Raw genomic sequence first — 17,244 nt, 5'->3', positions numbered from 1 at the left:
CCCTTCTTCCTTGTGTTGGCCTCCTCCTTGGTCTTTGTGTCACCCTTCTTCCTTGCGTTGGCCTCCTCCTTGGTCATTGTGTTGCCCTTCTACCTCATGTTGGCCTCCCCTTGGTCATTGTTTCACCCTTCTTCCTCGTGTTAGCCTCCTCCTTGGTCTTTGTGTCACCCTTCTACCTCATGTTGGCCTCCCCTTGGTCATTGTGTCACCCTTCTTCCTCGTGTTAGCCTCCTCCTTGGTCTTTGTGTCACCCTTCTACCTCATGTTGGCCTCCTCCTTGGTCATTTTGTCACCCTTCTTCCTCGTGTTAGCCTCCTCCTTGGTCTTTGTGTCACCCTTCTACCTCATGTTGGCCTCCTCCTTGGTCATTGTGTCACCCTTCTTCCTTGTGTTGGCCTCCTCCTTGGTCTTTGTGTCACCCTTCTACCTCATGTTGGCCTCCCCTTGGTCATTGTTTCACCCTTCTTCCTCGTGTTAGCCTCCTCCTTGGTCTTTGTGTCACCCTTCTACCTCATGTTGGCCTCCCCTTGGTCATTGTGTCACCCTTCTTCCTCGTGTTAGCCTCCTCCTTGGTCTTTGTGTCACCCTTCTACCTCATGTTGGCCTCCTCCTTGGCCTTTGTGTTGCCCTTCTTCCTTGTGTTGGCCTCCTCCTTGGTCTTTGTGTCACCCTTCTTCCTTGTGTTGGACGCCTCCTTGGTCTTTGAGTTGCCCTTCTTCCTTGTGTTAGCCTCCTCCTTGGTCTTTGTGTCACCCTTCTACCTCATGTTAGCCTCCTCCTTGGTCTTTGTGTCACCCTTCTACCTCATGTTGGCCTCCTCCTTGGTCTTTGTGTCACCCTTCTTCCTTGTGTTGGCCTCCTCCTTGGTCTTTGTGTCACCCTTCTACCTCATGTTGGCCTCCTCCTTGGTCATTGTGTCACCCTTCTACCTCATGTTGGCCTCCTCCTTGGTCTTTGTGTCACCCTTCTTCCTTGTGTTGGCCTCCTCCTTGGTCATTGTGTCACCCTTCTACCTCATGTTGGCCTCCTCCTTGGTCATTGTGTCACCCTTCTTCCTTGTGTTGGCCTCCTCCTTGGTCATTGTGTCACCCTTCTACCTCATGTTGGCCTCCTCCTTGGTCATTGTGTTGCCATTCTTCCTTGTGTTGGACGCCTCCTTGAGCATTGTGTTGGCTTGTCTTTCTCACATTTGCCAGGCCCAGAGATTATTATTTATGTTATATGACTGAAGTCTAAAACAGTTCTTACATATTATTATAAAATATTTATATTAAGTTTTCTGTTTGATAATAGAAGAATATATAAAAGGTCTTTGGGTAGTGGTTCAATCAATAACTTCATTTATATGTATAAAGCAAAATGAGATATTGGCTTGAAATATCATCAACAGATTGTTATTTGTGCAAAAGTAAGATTAACACATTGAAGTCTATTGAGGAAACCTTTCAAAATTCCCATCCAGACTGTCAATAGTTTTGACATTTTCTGAGTATTTCTGGAGAGTATTCTGAGATTAGAGAGCCAATAGCCTCTAACTCTGTCTTCAGACCAGTGTCGTCAGCAGGTGTGTGTGGGAGAAACTTGCTCTACATGCAGCAATTGAGATCCCTCCAACACAGACCACACATTGCTTGAGAACATTCCTCGTTAAAGAAGATGAAATGCTTTTCCAGTGTGTTTTTTTCCCAAGTTCATGTCCCATCAGATCAGATTAATGGTCAAGATATTACATGGGGCTGCATTGGAATCAATTTTCTTTGCCTCCTCAACAAATAAAAATGAAATGGAAAAGATATTTTATTATTTTCATATAGGATTGAAATGTGAATGTGAGAGTTATGTATTCTGTAAATTTTGTTTGATATTGTTTTGTTTTTGATAAAAAACATATTTTTACATTTACAAACTTCAAATGTGTTCTGAAGAAGACGTCATGTGAGATACTGTTCCAGACTTGTGTAATATAAACAGTATTTCCACTGTGTACAGCATGTGTAGATCACAAGCTTGATGCACACATTATTGTTATGGTGCCTATTTCCGGTTTACCCGCCATGACATTACTAGAATATTGCTAAAAGCAGCGTAAAACCTATCTCACTCACTCATTCCAGTAGATTATCAGAATAATTAGTTTGGCATACAGTTCATGTAGATTGTATGCATAGGTCTGTGTTGGCAAGAGGATGTCATTTATAGTCCTTAAACTGGAAGTGGTAATTTGGAGTGATATTTAGGTTGAGAACACCTCATATTGCCTGATATTTGGTAACAGGGCTGAAATGAGTGGTTACTTTTTGACACCAGAAACCATGAAGATCCGGGTCAAAATAGGTCTTTAGCAACCCAGGCTTGCTGTAAATGGCGACTATGCTTGTCGTAAGAGGCGACTAACAGGATTGGGTGCCAAGGCTTGCTGACTTGGTTGATGCATGTCATCGTGTCCCAATTATGTAGCTAGGTGCTTGTGATGTCGATCACTGGACTCAATTATTTACGGACTGCTGTCATATAGCTTGAATATTGCCGAGGGTGGTGTAAAACAACAAACAACAACAAACTTTGATGCCAGAAGCCCTAATTGTGACCATTAGAAGTTAAGTGTATACTGTGTGTAACCGAGTCAATATGGATGACCATGTTCCACGGGAAATAAGTTTCATATTACCGGTAATGAATTTGTAGATATCAAATAGATGCTGGTTGTTATCATGGAAATCTTCTATTTTTATCACCTACTCATTGTACCTAATTTGGATCCTTGTTAGAACAGGGGCCCTGCTCTCTAATGCTTGTCATGAGGGGGCACGGATGGTTCAGACGTCTAAGGCGTCGCAAGTGGCGTCCCTTGGACATGCAACAAACCTATGATTTTTGGTTCGAATCCTGGCTCGCCCAGATTATGTTTCAAAGTTTGTCAGCACCATACCCATGTTCATGGGTTTCAATAAAATGGTAAACATCTGAGATCTGCATCACTTTGGGCTTTCCTCCCACATTAGCCTGACACCATGACGTTACTTAAATTAAACCCAACCCACTTAGTCATATGTCATAGGGAAATATATTTGATCAAGGGACATGCTTGTTGACTTGGTTGATTATGTTTTTATTACCCGCACAGTACCATAATTTAAGGTGATACAGCTGGAATGTTGTTAACTGGGGCATGAAACAACAGACAAACAATATGCTGCTTTGTCACAGACACCGCTTGTGGGTTTGAATCACAGATTCACACAAATTATGATTCTTGTAAGCATCATGTTTATGCTTGTACATTTCACCACGCAACGTTGTGAAGGCCTAAAGCTTGCATCCCTTCGCTCACACAAACCAAAGATCACAACTGGGGCAAATCTTGAAATGAATCCAATAACCAGAGGATCCTAAGATGACAAAGGAAGACAACTCTGCACAGCAAAAAATGGATCCTTGTTCCTACTATTTGATGAAAGGAGAAACATCTCTGAAGTATGTCTTTGATAGATCTATCTTCATTAATTTGAACATTTCACAACATTTGTGAATAGGGATTCTAAAAAGGAATAATCTGTGATGAAATTGCTTCAAGTCTTAAGATCATGGTCATTGAGAATTGCATTAGAAATGTAAATGACTTTACAGCTGGGGGTTTAAGTTAAATAAGGTTGTGATTTATGTTGAATTTAACCAATATTATGGTTTTTAATGGTTTTACTCATATGCATAACCATTTTGATGTTGATCTTTACTTCAACATTCCCAAACATAACCCAAAACACCAAGACTTCGCAGTAGTAATCCTTTGCAATTTCGTTGAAGGAATGTCTGTTCTTAAAAGATCAATCGGTCAAATCAGTATGGTATTGATGATCAGTTGGGAGGTGAGCTGCTGTATCTGGTACTTTAATTGCTAATTAGTCTTCATTCATTAAAAGTCAGTCTTGTTAAACTAAGAACAGCATGGAGCATAATTGTCCACAACTCTCTTTCCTCTGCACATTTTGGCTCCAGTATTAGCTGGTTAAAGTCATAAAGAAAGAAATAACCATTCAGAAACTATTTATAACGATAAACTAGTCTTATGGACTACACAACAACAGATCATGTGACTTTGATCAGGCAATTATAATACACCACTCAAGCTCACTGTGACGGATCATTTTTATAATGAATGGATAAACTGAAGCCACAGTTCCACATGGTAATTAAGCTTTTGAGATATTAGTTGGCAAATTGTGTAGCTAAACACCAGCCAAGGCAAGTATTAAGATTGAGTGAGTTTGCACTAATTTGTCTGTGTGGTAGCTGTGGATCTGTGATGGTTGGAAAACGAAAAAGACAGCATTGTGAAAAACATTTTTAGGCTGTAGAATTGTTGCTTGTTACAAATTGAAAAAAAAGATGTTTCTAAACCAAAGGAGCAAGACAAATGTCAATTAGGAACTTTTTGGGGAGATGAAGGAGACTAGTGGAGAGAATACTGGCAAATTTGTCAACTTAAAAGTGACCTTTCATGACTTGGACTGATCGGTTGCTCTCCTCATACATCTAAATAGTTCATCGCAAAAAGTTGCATTTTTGTATCCATTAACTGTTCTGAAATGTGATAAGGATGAAATTAATTTGTAAATATGGGGAAAAAGGTAATGTTGTTATTTACTCTCTAGTTGTGTCTTACCCCATTTGTCTCTTGTTAGTCATTGTAGTCTTTCAGAATCCATTGCCTCATCTGTCCACACTCTTCTGTTTCTCTTTTCTGGAACTGCTGGACTGATGGCGCTGGAACACGGCATGTTCCTAACAATGAGGACACCAAAGTGTGATCAAATGGTACTCAGCCATTTGGTTTGTTTGTTGATTTGTGTTGTTGTTCTTCAATCAACTTCATGAAAAAAGTTGCAACATTTTCCACTCTTAAGGCACAGTCGCAAGAGATGTGAAACCCTGTGTAAAAAAATGACTATAGACAGTTTCAAGTTTGTACAAGGCGCAATCAGCATTACATTTCAACTGGTGGAGATTTGGTTAACAAAAAAAGGAACATGAAAAGTAAACTGAATAAAAGTTAATTTAGTTTAGAATCATAATGTCATTAAGTGACATTAATGAAATATTCTAGTGTCAAATGTTTCCAAGGTGCCAGTAAAGCTTTGCAGATGTTGCAAAAAAGGCAAGTAATTCAGCATCTTCCCGAGATACGAGAGATGGTATCTGATTGGTCAACAGGAGAGGCTTAGAAGGGACATAACTGGTAATAGCCACTGGTTGCGCTGCAATCGAGCCCAGTAATTCCAGCCTCGTTCGGCAATGGTGGAAACTGGACTTTTATAGTCTCTTGCCTCGGGAAGATTGTAATTCAGTTTCATATAAAATGTTAAAATTCTTTTTCTGATAAAGCACAAAACCGAATAGTTATGTCTGGTGATGATAATGGCATAAAGTACTTTTAGTTTGTTCAAGGCATCATTATTGAACAATCCTTGGGGATTCCTGGATACAATAGGCCCAAGCAACCTTTGTTTATCCATCAAGGTGACTTAATGGATTAGGTGGTCAGGTCCAGTCAACAAACACCTAGTCTCTGAAACAGTTATGTATGGGTTAAACAAGACAAATCAAGTCTCTTAGTATTCCTAATAAGGGTTATAGGTTATAGGTTACTGGAGCAGAGTAATGGGAGTGAGAGGGAAAATGGGATTCAAACCCAGTATATATAACCTGAAAATGGGATTTGTACCCATTAAATATGAGCTGAAAATGGGATTCATACCCAGTAAATATAATCTGAATATTGGATTCAAACCCAGTAAATAATGCCATCCAAGCCCTTCTACTTGTGTGTAACTGGATGGTAATAGGCAGTGCTGGATTCTTATTCTCATCGAGACCCAGTACCCTAAGTGACACAAGTTGCATGGAAGCCGAGCCTACAGCAGTTCTTGCTTGTAGTTTGGATGAATTGGTAATACCATTGATGACAGCTCAATATGAAACCTGCTTCATGTTGATGACAGCTCAATATGAAACCTGCTTTATATTGAGGTAACACCATGATGTCAGAGAAAGGTTGTAATAAAGTGGTAATAATATGGAAATACTCCCTGTTTGGAGCAAGCTGGACAAGTATTTATGTGTTGCAGGTAGCCATACTTGACATCCAAATTGTGGAATCAAACGAAAAGAAATAAAACAAATTATCCAAAATTTGGAACGGACTGAATGGAAACTAAATATGATCAGTCTAATTTAACTCATGTAACTACTAGTGTATTGGCGTTCGGAACTAATTGTTTCCCAAACTGGAAGGCTAGGCAATGTTAATCCTGACATCGCCCCGCAGTCAAGTGTCAAGCCAATTGGACGACAGCACCAGTTACCACCTGTCTGTCAAGCCATTATGGCTGTCTTGTGCTGGCAGTATGTCAGGGAGTGTACCCTGTTTGTCTGTCCGTGGAGCAATGTTATGGATGTATCGTTATGAGCAAACTCTATCTATCTATCTGGCAACAGAAACCACCATGATAAATCTGCATGTTTCAAAAGCAGTGCTCAAATATCAAGGGGGCACTGGTGCCGAGATTCACTGTGCAGAGTTGCTTCCCTTGTGCATGCCAGAAACCAATGATTATGGGTTTGAATCCCGGTTCGCTCCGATCATGTTTCAAGGTTTGTCAGCACCATACCCGTGCTTGTGGGTTTCACCAAAGTGGTAAACGTCCAAGATCTGCATCACTTCAGGCTTTCTTCCCACATTAAGCTGACATGCCACAATATAACTGTAATACAGTTAAAAGTGGAGTTTAACCATACTCACTCACTCAATCAAATATGAAGATGGGTCCATGTGCATGTTATGTTTTTCAAACTATTTATGAATATTTTGTTTATGCTTTGAAATGATGTGGATTTTGTTGCAATGTAAGAGAACAGGGATAAGAGCTCCATGACAATGACACCCAAGCTCTGTGCTGTGAATACAGCACATTGTACAACTATTAAGTGTTGTGAGTGAGAAAGACATGCAATCAAGATATCTGTCATACACTACTAAAAGACATTAAGGACCACCCGATCCTTACTATATTACAATAAGGAAGAGAATATATGGATGTCAACTTCTTTATTATGAGGATCACAATGTTTCGAAGTATATGCTTACTCCTTCATCAGGTGAATGAATGCCATGAGGCAGAGAGCATATATATATATATATATATATATGTACATGTAAGGACAACAAGATTAATAAGATAACAAAAGGTGGAAAATAACAAAGGGTACAAAGGGTATATTACAAGAGTTATAACTTGAAATATTAGCTTTAGTAATTTGTGAGAATTGAGTGGTCCTTAACTTCTTTCAAGCAGTATATTTGCCATGATCAATGGCTAAACCATGTATCATAGTTTCATCCGTTGGCATTAACACAATCCACTGTCTTCAGTTGAATCCGAAATTCAGCTCAATTTTTATTCTTTGCCTGTCAACACCTACGATTTGTGTCCCTTCGGTCATTCCTCCCAAATTAACCTATCTTTTAATATGTTTCAAAGGGTGTAAAACCAAACAATTTTATTTTGAGTATGCAATTTTATTTCAAAGGCAAACCTAAAATGAGTCTATAGCAGTCTGTTGTTTATGGTTTCTCTTGATAGAAAGGTGACACAATCATGTCTTTGTCTGTATTTGCAGGATTGTTTGAGATATAAAGCCAGGGACATAGCATGTTTAAGGAGGACGTCTCTGCAAGCAGATTATACCATTTTAGGACAGGGCTGGATGATCAAAGTGGCAGCAACTTTACATTTGTTCCTGTTCTATCCATCAGCAATATTCACATGAAAGATGAAGAAGGTCTTCTCTCAGAAATTGTTTTGACAGAAATGTTATTTTGAGTGTGAATGTCCCACTGATAAGATTATCCCCTGTCGTCAGTGATGTCATCTTGCTCCTGGTAAGTGTTGACAGATCTTGTCCTAGTTGTGCCCAACATGGTGACATTTAGATTGTCGACTTCACAGATGGAGGGATTTGTCTTGGATGCTCAGTGAAGAGCAGCTCTAACATTGTGACTCAAGGTCATCAACATGGCAGGTCTCGGACCAACTTGGCATTATCTTTCTTGGAAACAGAAGTCAGATGGATTAGTCACTTAGATGATTCACTGGGTTTTATCCTTATCAAAGAAAGCTGGATTGGCATTTCTTAGCCTTATTTTTCCTGGATGCTTTGCGTGTATTATTTATGGGAACGCCATTTTGTTGAGCTGACAAAAGAAGGGAGCCCTTCAAAGGACTTTAAGAGTTTACCTTGAAATTGAAAATATATGCTGTTTGTCTTACAGCTGGCAATGATTATAGTTACATGTATACACCTTTATGTTGAATTTGTTGCAGCTTATTTTGTGGCGATTATAGTTAATTTCACATACATTTCTGTGCTTGGTGTCCATGTTTTGATTACACTTGAAATTTTGTAACATTTGGTTGTGATTTTCTCATAGTAGATGATCATTTTTCATTTTGTTGATTTTACTTACCCAGAACCATAGTAATCCTTATTGACTATTCCTCACTCACCCCTAACAAACCCTTCCATCTTACCGAATCTATCCCAATCCCTGGGTGTGACAATCCTGCAGACTTACTCAGTCAGTCAGTCACTTAATCCTACCATCTCACTCCCGCTCTTTCTTCCCACTCTTTCCTCCCACTCTTTCTTCCCACTCTTTCTTCCCACTCTTTCTTCCCACTCTTTCTTCCCACTCTTTCCTCCCACTCTTTCTTCCCACTCTTTCCTCCCTCTCTTTCCTCCCACTCTTTCTTCCCACTCTTTCCTCCCACTCTTTCTTCCCACTCTTTCCTCCCTCTCTTTCTTCCCACTCTTTCTTCCCACTCTTTCTTCCCACTCTTTCTTCCCACTCTTTCCTCCCTCTCTTTCTTCCCACTCTTTATTCCCACTCTTTCTTCCCACTCTTTCCTCCCACTCTTTCCTCACTCTCTTTCTTCCCACTCTTCCTCCCACTCTTTTTCTTCCCCCTCTTTTCTCCCAATCTTTCTTCCCACTCTTTCTTCCCACTCTTTCCTCCCTCTCTTTCTTCCCACTCTTTATTCCCACTCTTTCTTCCCACTCTTTCCTCCCACTCTTTCCTCCCTCTCTTTCTTCCCACTCTTTATTCCCACTCTTTCTTCCCACTCTTTCTTCCCACTCTTTCCTCCCACTCTTTCTTCCCACTCTTTCTTCCCACTCTTTCCTCCCACTCTTTGCTCCCACTCTTTCTTCCCACTCTTTCTTCCCACTCTTTCTTCCCACTCTTTCCTCCCTCTCTTTCTTCCCACTTTTTATTCCCACTCTTTCTTCCCACTCTTTCCTCCCACTCTTTCCTCCCTCTCTTTCTTCCCACTCTTTATTCCCACTCTTTCTTCCCACTCTTTCCTCCCACTCTTCCTTCCCTCTTTTTCTTCCCACTCTTTCCTCCCACTCTTTCCTCCCACTCTTTCTTCCCATTCTTTCTTCCCACTCTTTATTCCCACTCTTTCTTCCCACTCTTTCTTCCCACTCTTTCCTCCCACTCTTCCTTCCCTCTTTTTCTTCCCACTCTTTCCTCCCACTCTTTCTTCCCACTCTTTCTTCCCACTCTTTCTTCCCACTCTTTCCTCCCTCTCTTTCTTCCCACTCTTTCTTCCCACTCTTTCTTCCCACTCTTTCCTCCCACTCTTCCTTCCCTCTTTTTCTTCCCACTCTTTCCTCCCACTCTTTCCTCCCACTCTTTTCTCCCTCTTTTTCTTCCCACTCTTTCTTCCCACTCTTTTCTCCCGCTCTTTCTTCCCACTCTTTCCTCCCACTCTTTCCTCCCACTCTTTCCTCCCACCCTTTCCTCCCACCCTTTCCTCCCACTCTTCCTTCCCTCTTTTTCTTCCCACTCTTTCTTCCCACTCTTTTCTCCCTCTCTTTCTTCCCACTCTTTCCTCCCACTCTTTCCTCCCACTCTTTTCTCCCTCTCTTTCTTCCCACTCTTTCCTCCCACTCTTTCCTCCCACTCTTTCTTCCCACTCTTTCTTCCCGCTCTTTCCTCCTACTCTTTCCTCCCACTCTTTTCTCCCTCTCTTTCTTCCCACTCTTTCCTCCCACTCTTTCCTCCCACTCTTTCCTCCCACTCTTTTCTCCCACTCTTTCTTCCCACTCTTTCTTCCCACTCTTTTCTCCCTCTCTTTCTTCCCACTCTTTCCTCCCACTCTTTCCTCCCACTCTTTTCTCCTTCTCTTTCTTCCCACTCTTTCCTCCCACTCTTTCCTCCAACTCTTTTCTCCCACTCTTTCCTCCCACTCTTTTCTCCCACTCTTTCCTCCCACTCTTTCTTCCTTCTCTTTCCCCCCTCTCTTTCCTCCAACTCTTTCCCCCCTCTCTTTCCTCCAACTCTTTCCTCCCACTCTTTGCTTCCATTCTTTCCTCCAACTCTTTTCTCCCACTCTTTATTCCCACTCTTTCTTCCCACTCTTTCCTCCCACTCTTTCTTCCCTCTCTTTCCTCCCTCTCTTTTCTCCAACTCTTTTCTCCCACTCTTTCCTCCCTCTCTTTCCTCCCACTCTTTCTTCCCACACTTTCTTCCCACTCTTTCTTCCCACTCTTTCCTCCCGCTCTTTCCTCCAACTCTTTTCTCCCATTCTTTTCTCCCACTCTTTCTTCCCACTCTTTCCTCCCACTCTTTCCTTCCATTCTTTTCTCCCTCTCTTTCCTCCCACTCTTTTCTCCCACTCTTTCTTCCCACTCTTTCTTCCCACTCTTTCCTCCCACTCTTTCCTCCCTCTCTTTCCTCCAACTCTTTTCTCCCACTCTTTCCTCCCTCTCTTTCCTCCAACTCTTTTCTCCCTCTCTTTTCTCCCTCTCTTTCTTCCCACTCTTTCTTCCCACTCTTTCCTCCCTCTCTTTCTTTCCACTCTTTCTTCCCACTCTTTCTTCCCACTCTTTCTTCCCACTCTTTCCTCCCTCTCTTTCTTCCCACTCTTTCTTCCCACTCTTTCCTCCCACTCTTTCCTCCCACTCTTTCCTCCCTCTCTTTCCTCCAACTCTTTTCTCCCACTCTTTCCTCCCTCTCTTTCCTCCCACTCTTTCCTCCCACTCTTTCCTCCCTCTCTTTCCTCCCACTCTTTCTTCCCACTCTTTCTTCCCACTCTTTCCTCCCTCTCTTTCCTCCCACTCTTTCTTCCCACTCTTTCCTCCCGCTCTTTTCTCCCTCTCTTTCTTCCCACTCTTTCTTCCCACTCTTTCTTCCCACTCTTTCCTCCTTCTCTTTCCTCCCACTCTTTATTCCCACTCTTTCTTCCCACTCTTTCTTCCCACTCTTTCCTCCCTCTCTTTCCTCCAACTCTTTTCTACCATTCTTTTCTCCCACTCTTTCTTCCCACTCTTTCTTCCCACTCTTTCCTCCCACTCTTTTCTCCCACTCTTTCCTCCCACTCTTTGCTCCCATTCTTTTCTCCCACTCTTTCCACCCACCCCTTCCTCCCACTCTTTCCACCCACCCCTTCCTCCCACTCTTTCCCCCAACCATATCACCCCTCACACCCCTCACACCCCTTCCTCCCACTCTTTCCCCCAACCATATCACCCCTCACACCCCTCACACCCCTTCCTCCCACCCTACACACCCATTATCCTTCCCCACCAGTGCTACCCACCCGACTCCTCTCCTATATTTCAAAGAAGACCGTGAGTATTGACTGTGAGCTGGGAGACTCCACCATGATACATTGATCCCTTCTGTATCACCTGTCATATCACTTTAGTAGTAATAGGCCTACCTGCCAAATCCATCAGTGACCTACAGTGACCCCCGGGCAACAGTGGCAGGGACACTGGCCCATCTCCATCTACACATGCTCTAATTGGCTTGTAACAGAAAGTGGACAAGATAATGGAGCTCATCTGTAAACATTATGCCTTGAGACTTAACAAAACCACATATTACACCTTGCATTTATGACTCCTACGAAATTAAATTGTGTTGGTGCTGGAAAAATCCATTCCTAAAGGCCTTAGTAAACTTGACATGTCAGTAATAGACACAAGCATTGGTACCACTGCTCATGACTTGTTCTATCAAGTTACACAGTGATTTATGAACCCATCGGGGTGTATGTTCAGTCAATAATTGAGCATCAAATAGTATTTCAGCTTCAAACATCAAATAAGACCATGTTCCGCTCATCCCATGAGACAGAGCACATGCAAGCCCTGCTTGTCATGTGTAACATCTGATCAAGTCTGTGTGGCCTCATTGCTATGTGTTTTGGGAGGGGGTTGCCACAAAGGGGGTTGTGTGACGTGATGCTGTCCAGACACATTGGAAGCCAGGTTATATATTGTGGCAGGTGATTACTAGCGTGTACCTACAGGCATTGATACATGGTAGGTCTGGCATATATTGAAACAGATGCTGCCATGAGAGAGAGAGAGAGGGAGATGAACCCAGAACGAGAAACTGTGCATATATTTGCTTAATCTCATGGTTTTGTTCTTGTGACTTGGTTTGCGATTCATGCTGACCATGTTTTACAAATGTGGAATAATAATTGTTTATATTTATATATTTCACTTAATAAAATAACAAAGTGATGGACATTGCACTCATTTTTGGCATGTAACATGGTACAACAGAAAGTATTTGTTGAATAATCGTCATATATTACAGTTGCTTTTGACAGGGTGTTTAGGTACTCTAAATATAGACGTCAGATATCGTCTTTGTATTTCTATTTTTTCAAACTTGTATTCTTATATTCACAGTCTGCTTCATGTGTGAAGGTTGATTTTCTGACAGTTCTTAATTCCACCTTTTAAGTATTGTTTCATGATTTTGTGCATTTGCTGAAGGGTCATGAGTACGAGCTACAAATGTATAAAATCGCACAGCGGAGATGCACATGTGTATTTTTTCCACCAAATAATCATTAACTGTCACATTAACCCCTATCGCCCCGTTTTTCCTCAGTTCATTCTGATATATTTCTTCATTATTGTTGGTATTTGAGGTGATAAAGTTGGGGGTTTGGTTAACATTAATTATCACTCAAATTGGTTTGTGTTGAAAAGAAAATTCATTGTGAAATACATAGCGAAATACATAGTTGAAGCCATGTCGACCAAAAAGTGTTACGGATCTTGGATATGAAATGTCCGATTGCAGGAAAAAGGGCCACATCCATGTGCATCTTGAGTGGAGTTGATATTTTTTGTTGCTGACCACCGACATTGTATTACAAAAAGAACAAAATGAAATTATTTGGTAAACCACCTTTAAGACAATTAATCGCCTAAGATAGATGTAACACTTATTGGTTTTGGTTGTGATTGCAAAACCTGAGAGTAGCCTCAGGTTTTGCAAACCCAACCCTGGAACGGTCACGTTTACAATCTCAGCCTCTGTGGTCGAGTGGATAGAGCATCTGTCCAGAGAGTGGAAGGTCAATGGTTCAATCCCCAGTCCTGGTATTTCAAAAGACGTTAAAAGATGTTCTTGTGGTTACTCTGCCTAGTGCTTGGCATCAAGGGGATAAAAAAAGGACTAATCAGCTTGTAGTCACTATACTGTATCTGAGTTAGGTATTCCTGTTAAACTGTGGCATGGTATCTCAGTGGGCAAGCACTATAAAATCAACATTAGTCCGGACTTGTACAAGCAGCAAGAAACACACATACACGCGCCGCGTTATATAAGTGCAATAATCTTGAACACCACATCTGATAAACCCCATTTAACATACCTCATTCCCTCGGGATATACATTTCCAACCCAAACCTATATTTCATCTTTTACATAGTACTGATAGCCAGTTGACCTTGTTTGTGACCTTGGGTCCAGAATTGGGCTAGGGACACTGCAGTGCCTGGAGAACTGGGTTTGAGGGCAAAGATTCATGTGAAGTCTTCACAATGCAGTTGATGGTCCATAGGCAGTAATTACTTCCACAGATAGGACTTCTGTTACGCAAATTGTTTTCAATGCTACAAATGTTGTTATGGCATCCATAGACACATGGACTATTAGCTTGTGTGTTGATTTTTAAAGATTAGACATGTCAATATGAATTACAAAAAGTCTTTTTTCTTGCCCTAATGGTTTGAACTTGTAACGAGACTGAATTTAAATTCAAGAAGGCTGATTTAAAACATATTTTCAGAAAAGTTTTTCTTTTGTTTGAACAGGTGCAAATCTTAAACCCAAGCAGCTTTAGCAGTAGGTATAAAGACAAAAACATGTAAGAATTAATACTGTGTCAAGGACTTGCTAATAGTCACATTTTAGATGTACAGTAAACTAAGGTTATAACGAACTAAAAGGGACCGCTAATTTTTGTTTGTTATAACCATAGTTTGTTATAGGCACATATGCAGCCTATATTACAACAAATGGACGGGACTCAAAAACAGTTTGTTATATCTGTCGGTTTGGTATAAACGTGTTTGTTATAAACGTAGTTTACTGTACATTTGTACTTGATCATGTCATGAGTCCGAAGCTTGACGTTACAGTGGGCCCCAAATGGTCCTTATCATACCTCATTCTTTTTTCTTCTTCACATGAAAGAGGCAGTCGGGTAGTCGGGTAGTCTAGTGGTTAAAGTGTTTGCTCATCAAGCTGAAGACCCAGGTTTGATTCCGAACATGGGTACAGTGTACATTTCTGGTGTCCCTTGCCATGATATTGCTGGAATATTGCTAAAAGCGGCGTAAAACCATACTCACACACTACAAATGCTACTAACTGGCTAGCATGGAATGGAATAGATATAATCAGTAAAACATTTAATGTCATTAATGCGTGAAGCCCATTTCTGGTGTCCCCCGTGAAGCCCATTGCTGGAATATAGCTAAAAGCAGCTTGAAACCTCACTCACTCACTTGCATCAGATGAAAGAAATACAGTGTCATGAGTGTTATAGAATCATATAGATTCCAAATACTTTCATCTAAGTGCATATCCATTGTTGTTGGAGGACCTTCAGAATTTACCATCTTCTCATCTTCTCATGAGGACGATCTCTGCGGTAGGGTGACCTTGCTAGTGTTAATCTTACGCAGCTTCATCCACACTGAGTGCAATTGTATCTTGTAGGGCTGGGACGGGTAACTCGGGTACCCACAGTACTACCCGGACCGGTGGTTAGTCATGTGATATATTGTTTAATGACAAAAATTATCTAGAACACTGTGGTTAAACTACGAATGTTCGCATTTCTTTCTGATTTTTCATGTGGTTGAATAAAGATATAACTTAATTCAACTTCAGTGTATGAATGACCAGATTGTTCAATACATGTATCTCATACGTTTTGCCAGGGCTATGCTGTTGGTCTCAGTGGGTAACGGGAAAGGGTCGGGTAGTAGGGGGTTGGGTACTCGGGTAGTAAATTTGGACTCATCCCAGCCCTAGTATCTAGTCATGCCTTGAAAGTTACGGAAGGGGATGACAAGGTGACAGGGTAGCATGGTGTCACATGGCTTTATCCTACAGATATTAACGAATGATCACGATGTCATTTGGCAAAATTGTCTGCTTAATCTACAGGATCCTGATTGGTAAAGATTTTTTAAATTCTTCTCTTTCCTGATGTGCAGCAGTATCTCTGCACTTGTAGACAGCAGACGTCATCCTTTATTTTCACCACTTTGCCTCTTACACACAATCTGCTTTGGCACATAATTATATTGTCTATTGTTGACAACGAATAAGTACATTGTGTTGATATGTCACAAACATGAAAAGTCTCCAGGTGTTGACTTCACGAGTACACAGAGTATTAAATCTTTCGTTTGGTGATTTTGTGACAGAAAAGATGGGAGGGTTGTGTGGATCACTGGAACAAGGATGTTATTGGCATCGAGACAATGCCGCGAGTCCAAGTGACTTGGTGCAAGTCCCAGGACAGCTTCCTCTAGCCAGTGTGTTCCACATCACTTTTGTTTTGTTGTGAATTATTGAATATTTGAAAAAAGTAAAATGGATCAGAATACCATGACAAGTGCATTTATTTGTACACTTTGACACTTTGGCGCCGATGCTTTGAAATGCATGAGAAGGGGGAAAAAATCCCCCCTAATCCACAACACAGCTCTTATCCAATCCATGTCTGCACAAACCTGATTTATTTAAAAGATGCCCTTGGTATAAAGATGGTGTTCTGACCGGCGATGTTTGGATGTATGCAGCATCAATGAATAAATACAAAATAAACTGTGCATAGTAATGAAAATTACTGAATCCAAAAAATATTATATGTATATTAGTTCCCATTAATAAACATTTGCGTCATGAATTGAGTTGAAACAAAAAAAAAACTATGTTGAAAATAAAAATGTCTTCATAAACTTGCAGTTGCTATCAAATGCACCATGGAGACTATATTTCGTAATAAATATTGAAAACTCTCAACATCGCTGGGCAATGACAATGACATTATGTGTAAAGATGATAGATAATCCGGTGGAGCTGATGCACTCTCAAAGATGCCAGACACCCTGTTGCTAGACTCCCGTGACAGGGCATTGTTTCCCATGTGTACCCTGCAACCAAATCGCACAAAGTTTGTAAAGTTAATTCTAAAGGTATGAATTTCGGTATTCATTTTTCTCTGAGACTGCAAAAGCCTTGGGTTTCCCCACATGGGTTTTTTGTGTGAACCTTGTGTCATCTATGAGGATAAGACGGGAATATTACTGAAAGTGACACAACACTGTACTCACTCACTCACTCAGAGTAGTTGATAAATCTGCTCAGTTATCTCAAGTTGATACAGTTCGTCAATTATCTCTAGTTGATAAAGCTGCTAAATTATCTCTTGTTGATAAACCTGCTCAGTTATCTCTAGTTGATGAACCTTCTCAATTATCTCTAGTTGATGAACCTTCTCAATGATCTCTAGTTGATAAATCTGCTCAGTTATCTCTAGTTGATAAACCTGCTCAGTTATCTCTAGATAATGAAGCTGCTCTGTTGCCCACATTATCAGTCACCCGATGGGTGGTCACCTGTGAAAACCAACTCTCTGCTGTGAACTTCCGGACACTGTGTCACCATGCCCCGCGGAATGGGTGAATGCTTTCTATTAACCCTTGAAATGCAAACCGGTATTCCTTGTCCAATAATACTTTGCAGGCTATCATTCCCAGACATCTCACTGGACAATGTCTGGGTTTTTTAATACAGATATATGTTTCTTAGCAGCAGGAGGTTTTGATTGATAGCTTCTACAACACTTC

The 17,244-nt window shown here is 41.1% G+C and overlaps 2 protein-coding genes across 2 annotated transcripts in view; one reads left to right on the top strand and one right to left on the bottom strand.

Annotated features, from left to right (window-relative positions):
• The window catches only part of LOC139453864 (focadhesin-like), a 347,871-nt gene that overhangs the window by 312,441 nt on the left and 18,186 nt on the right, over positions 1-17,244 (top strand). The window lies entirely within an intron of this gene.
• On the bottom strand, positions 4,711-11,455 carry LOC139470635 (trichohyalin-like). Its single transcript, XM_071252919.1, has 4 exons — positions 11,326-11,455; positions 11,092-11,287; positions 8,659-11,053; positions 4,711-4,782 (listed from the first exon to the last, which is right to left on the bottom strand). The coding sequence occupies exons 1-4, from the start codon at positions 11,453-11,455 to the stop codon at positions 4,711-4,713; spliced, it is 2,793 nt and encodes a 930-aa protein (XP_071109020.1).

Source organism: Haliotis cracherodii, unplaced genomic scaffold, assembly GCF_022045235.1.
Source record: "Haliotis cracherodii isolate W230 unplaced genomic scaffold, xgHalCrac1.p SCAF_1, whole genome shotgun sequence".
NCBI classification, from domain to species: Eukaryota; Metazoa; Mollusca; class Gastropoda; order Lepetellida; family Haliotidae; genus Haliotis; species Haliotis cracherodii.
Note: the sequence above shows the minus strand (reverse complement) of the source record. Positions and strands in the feature narration are given on the sequence as shown.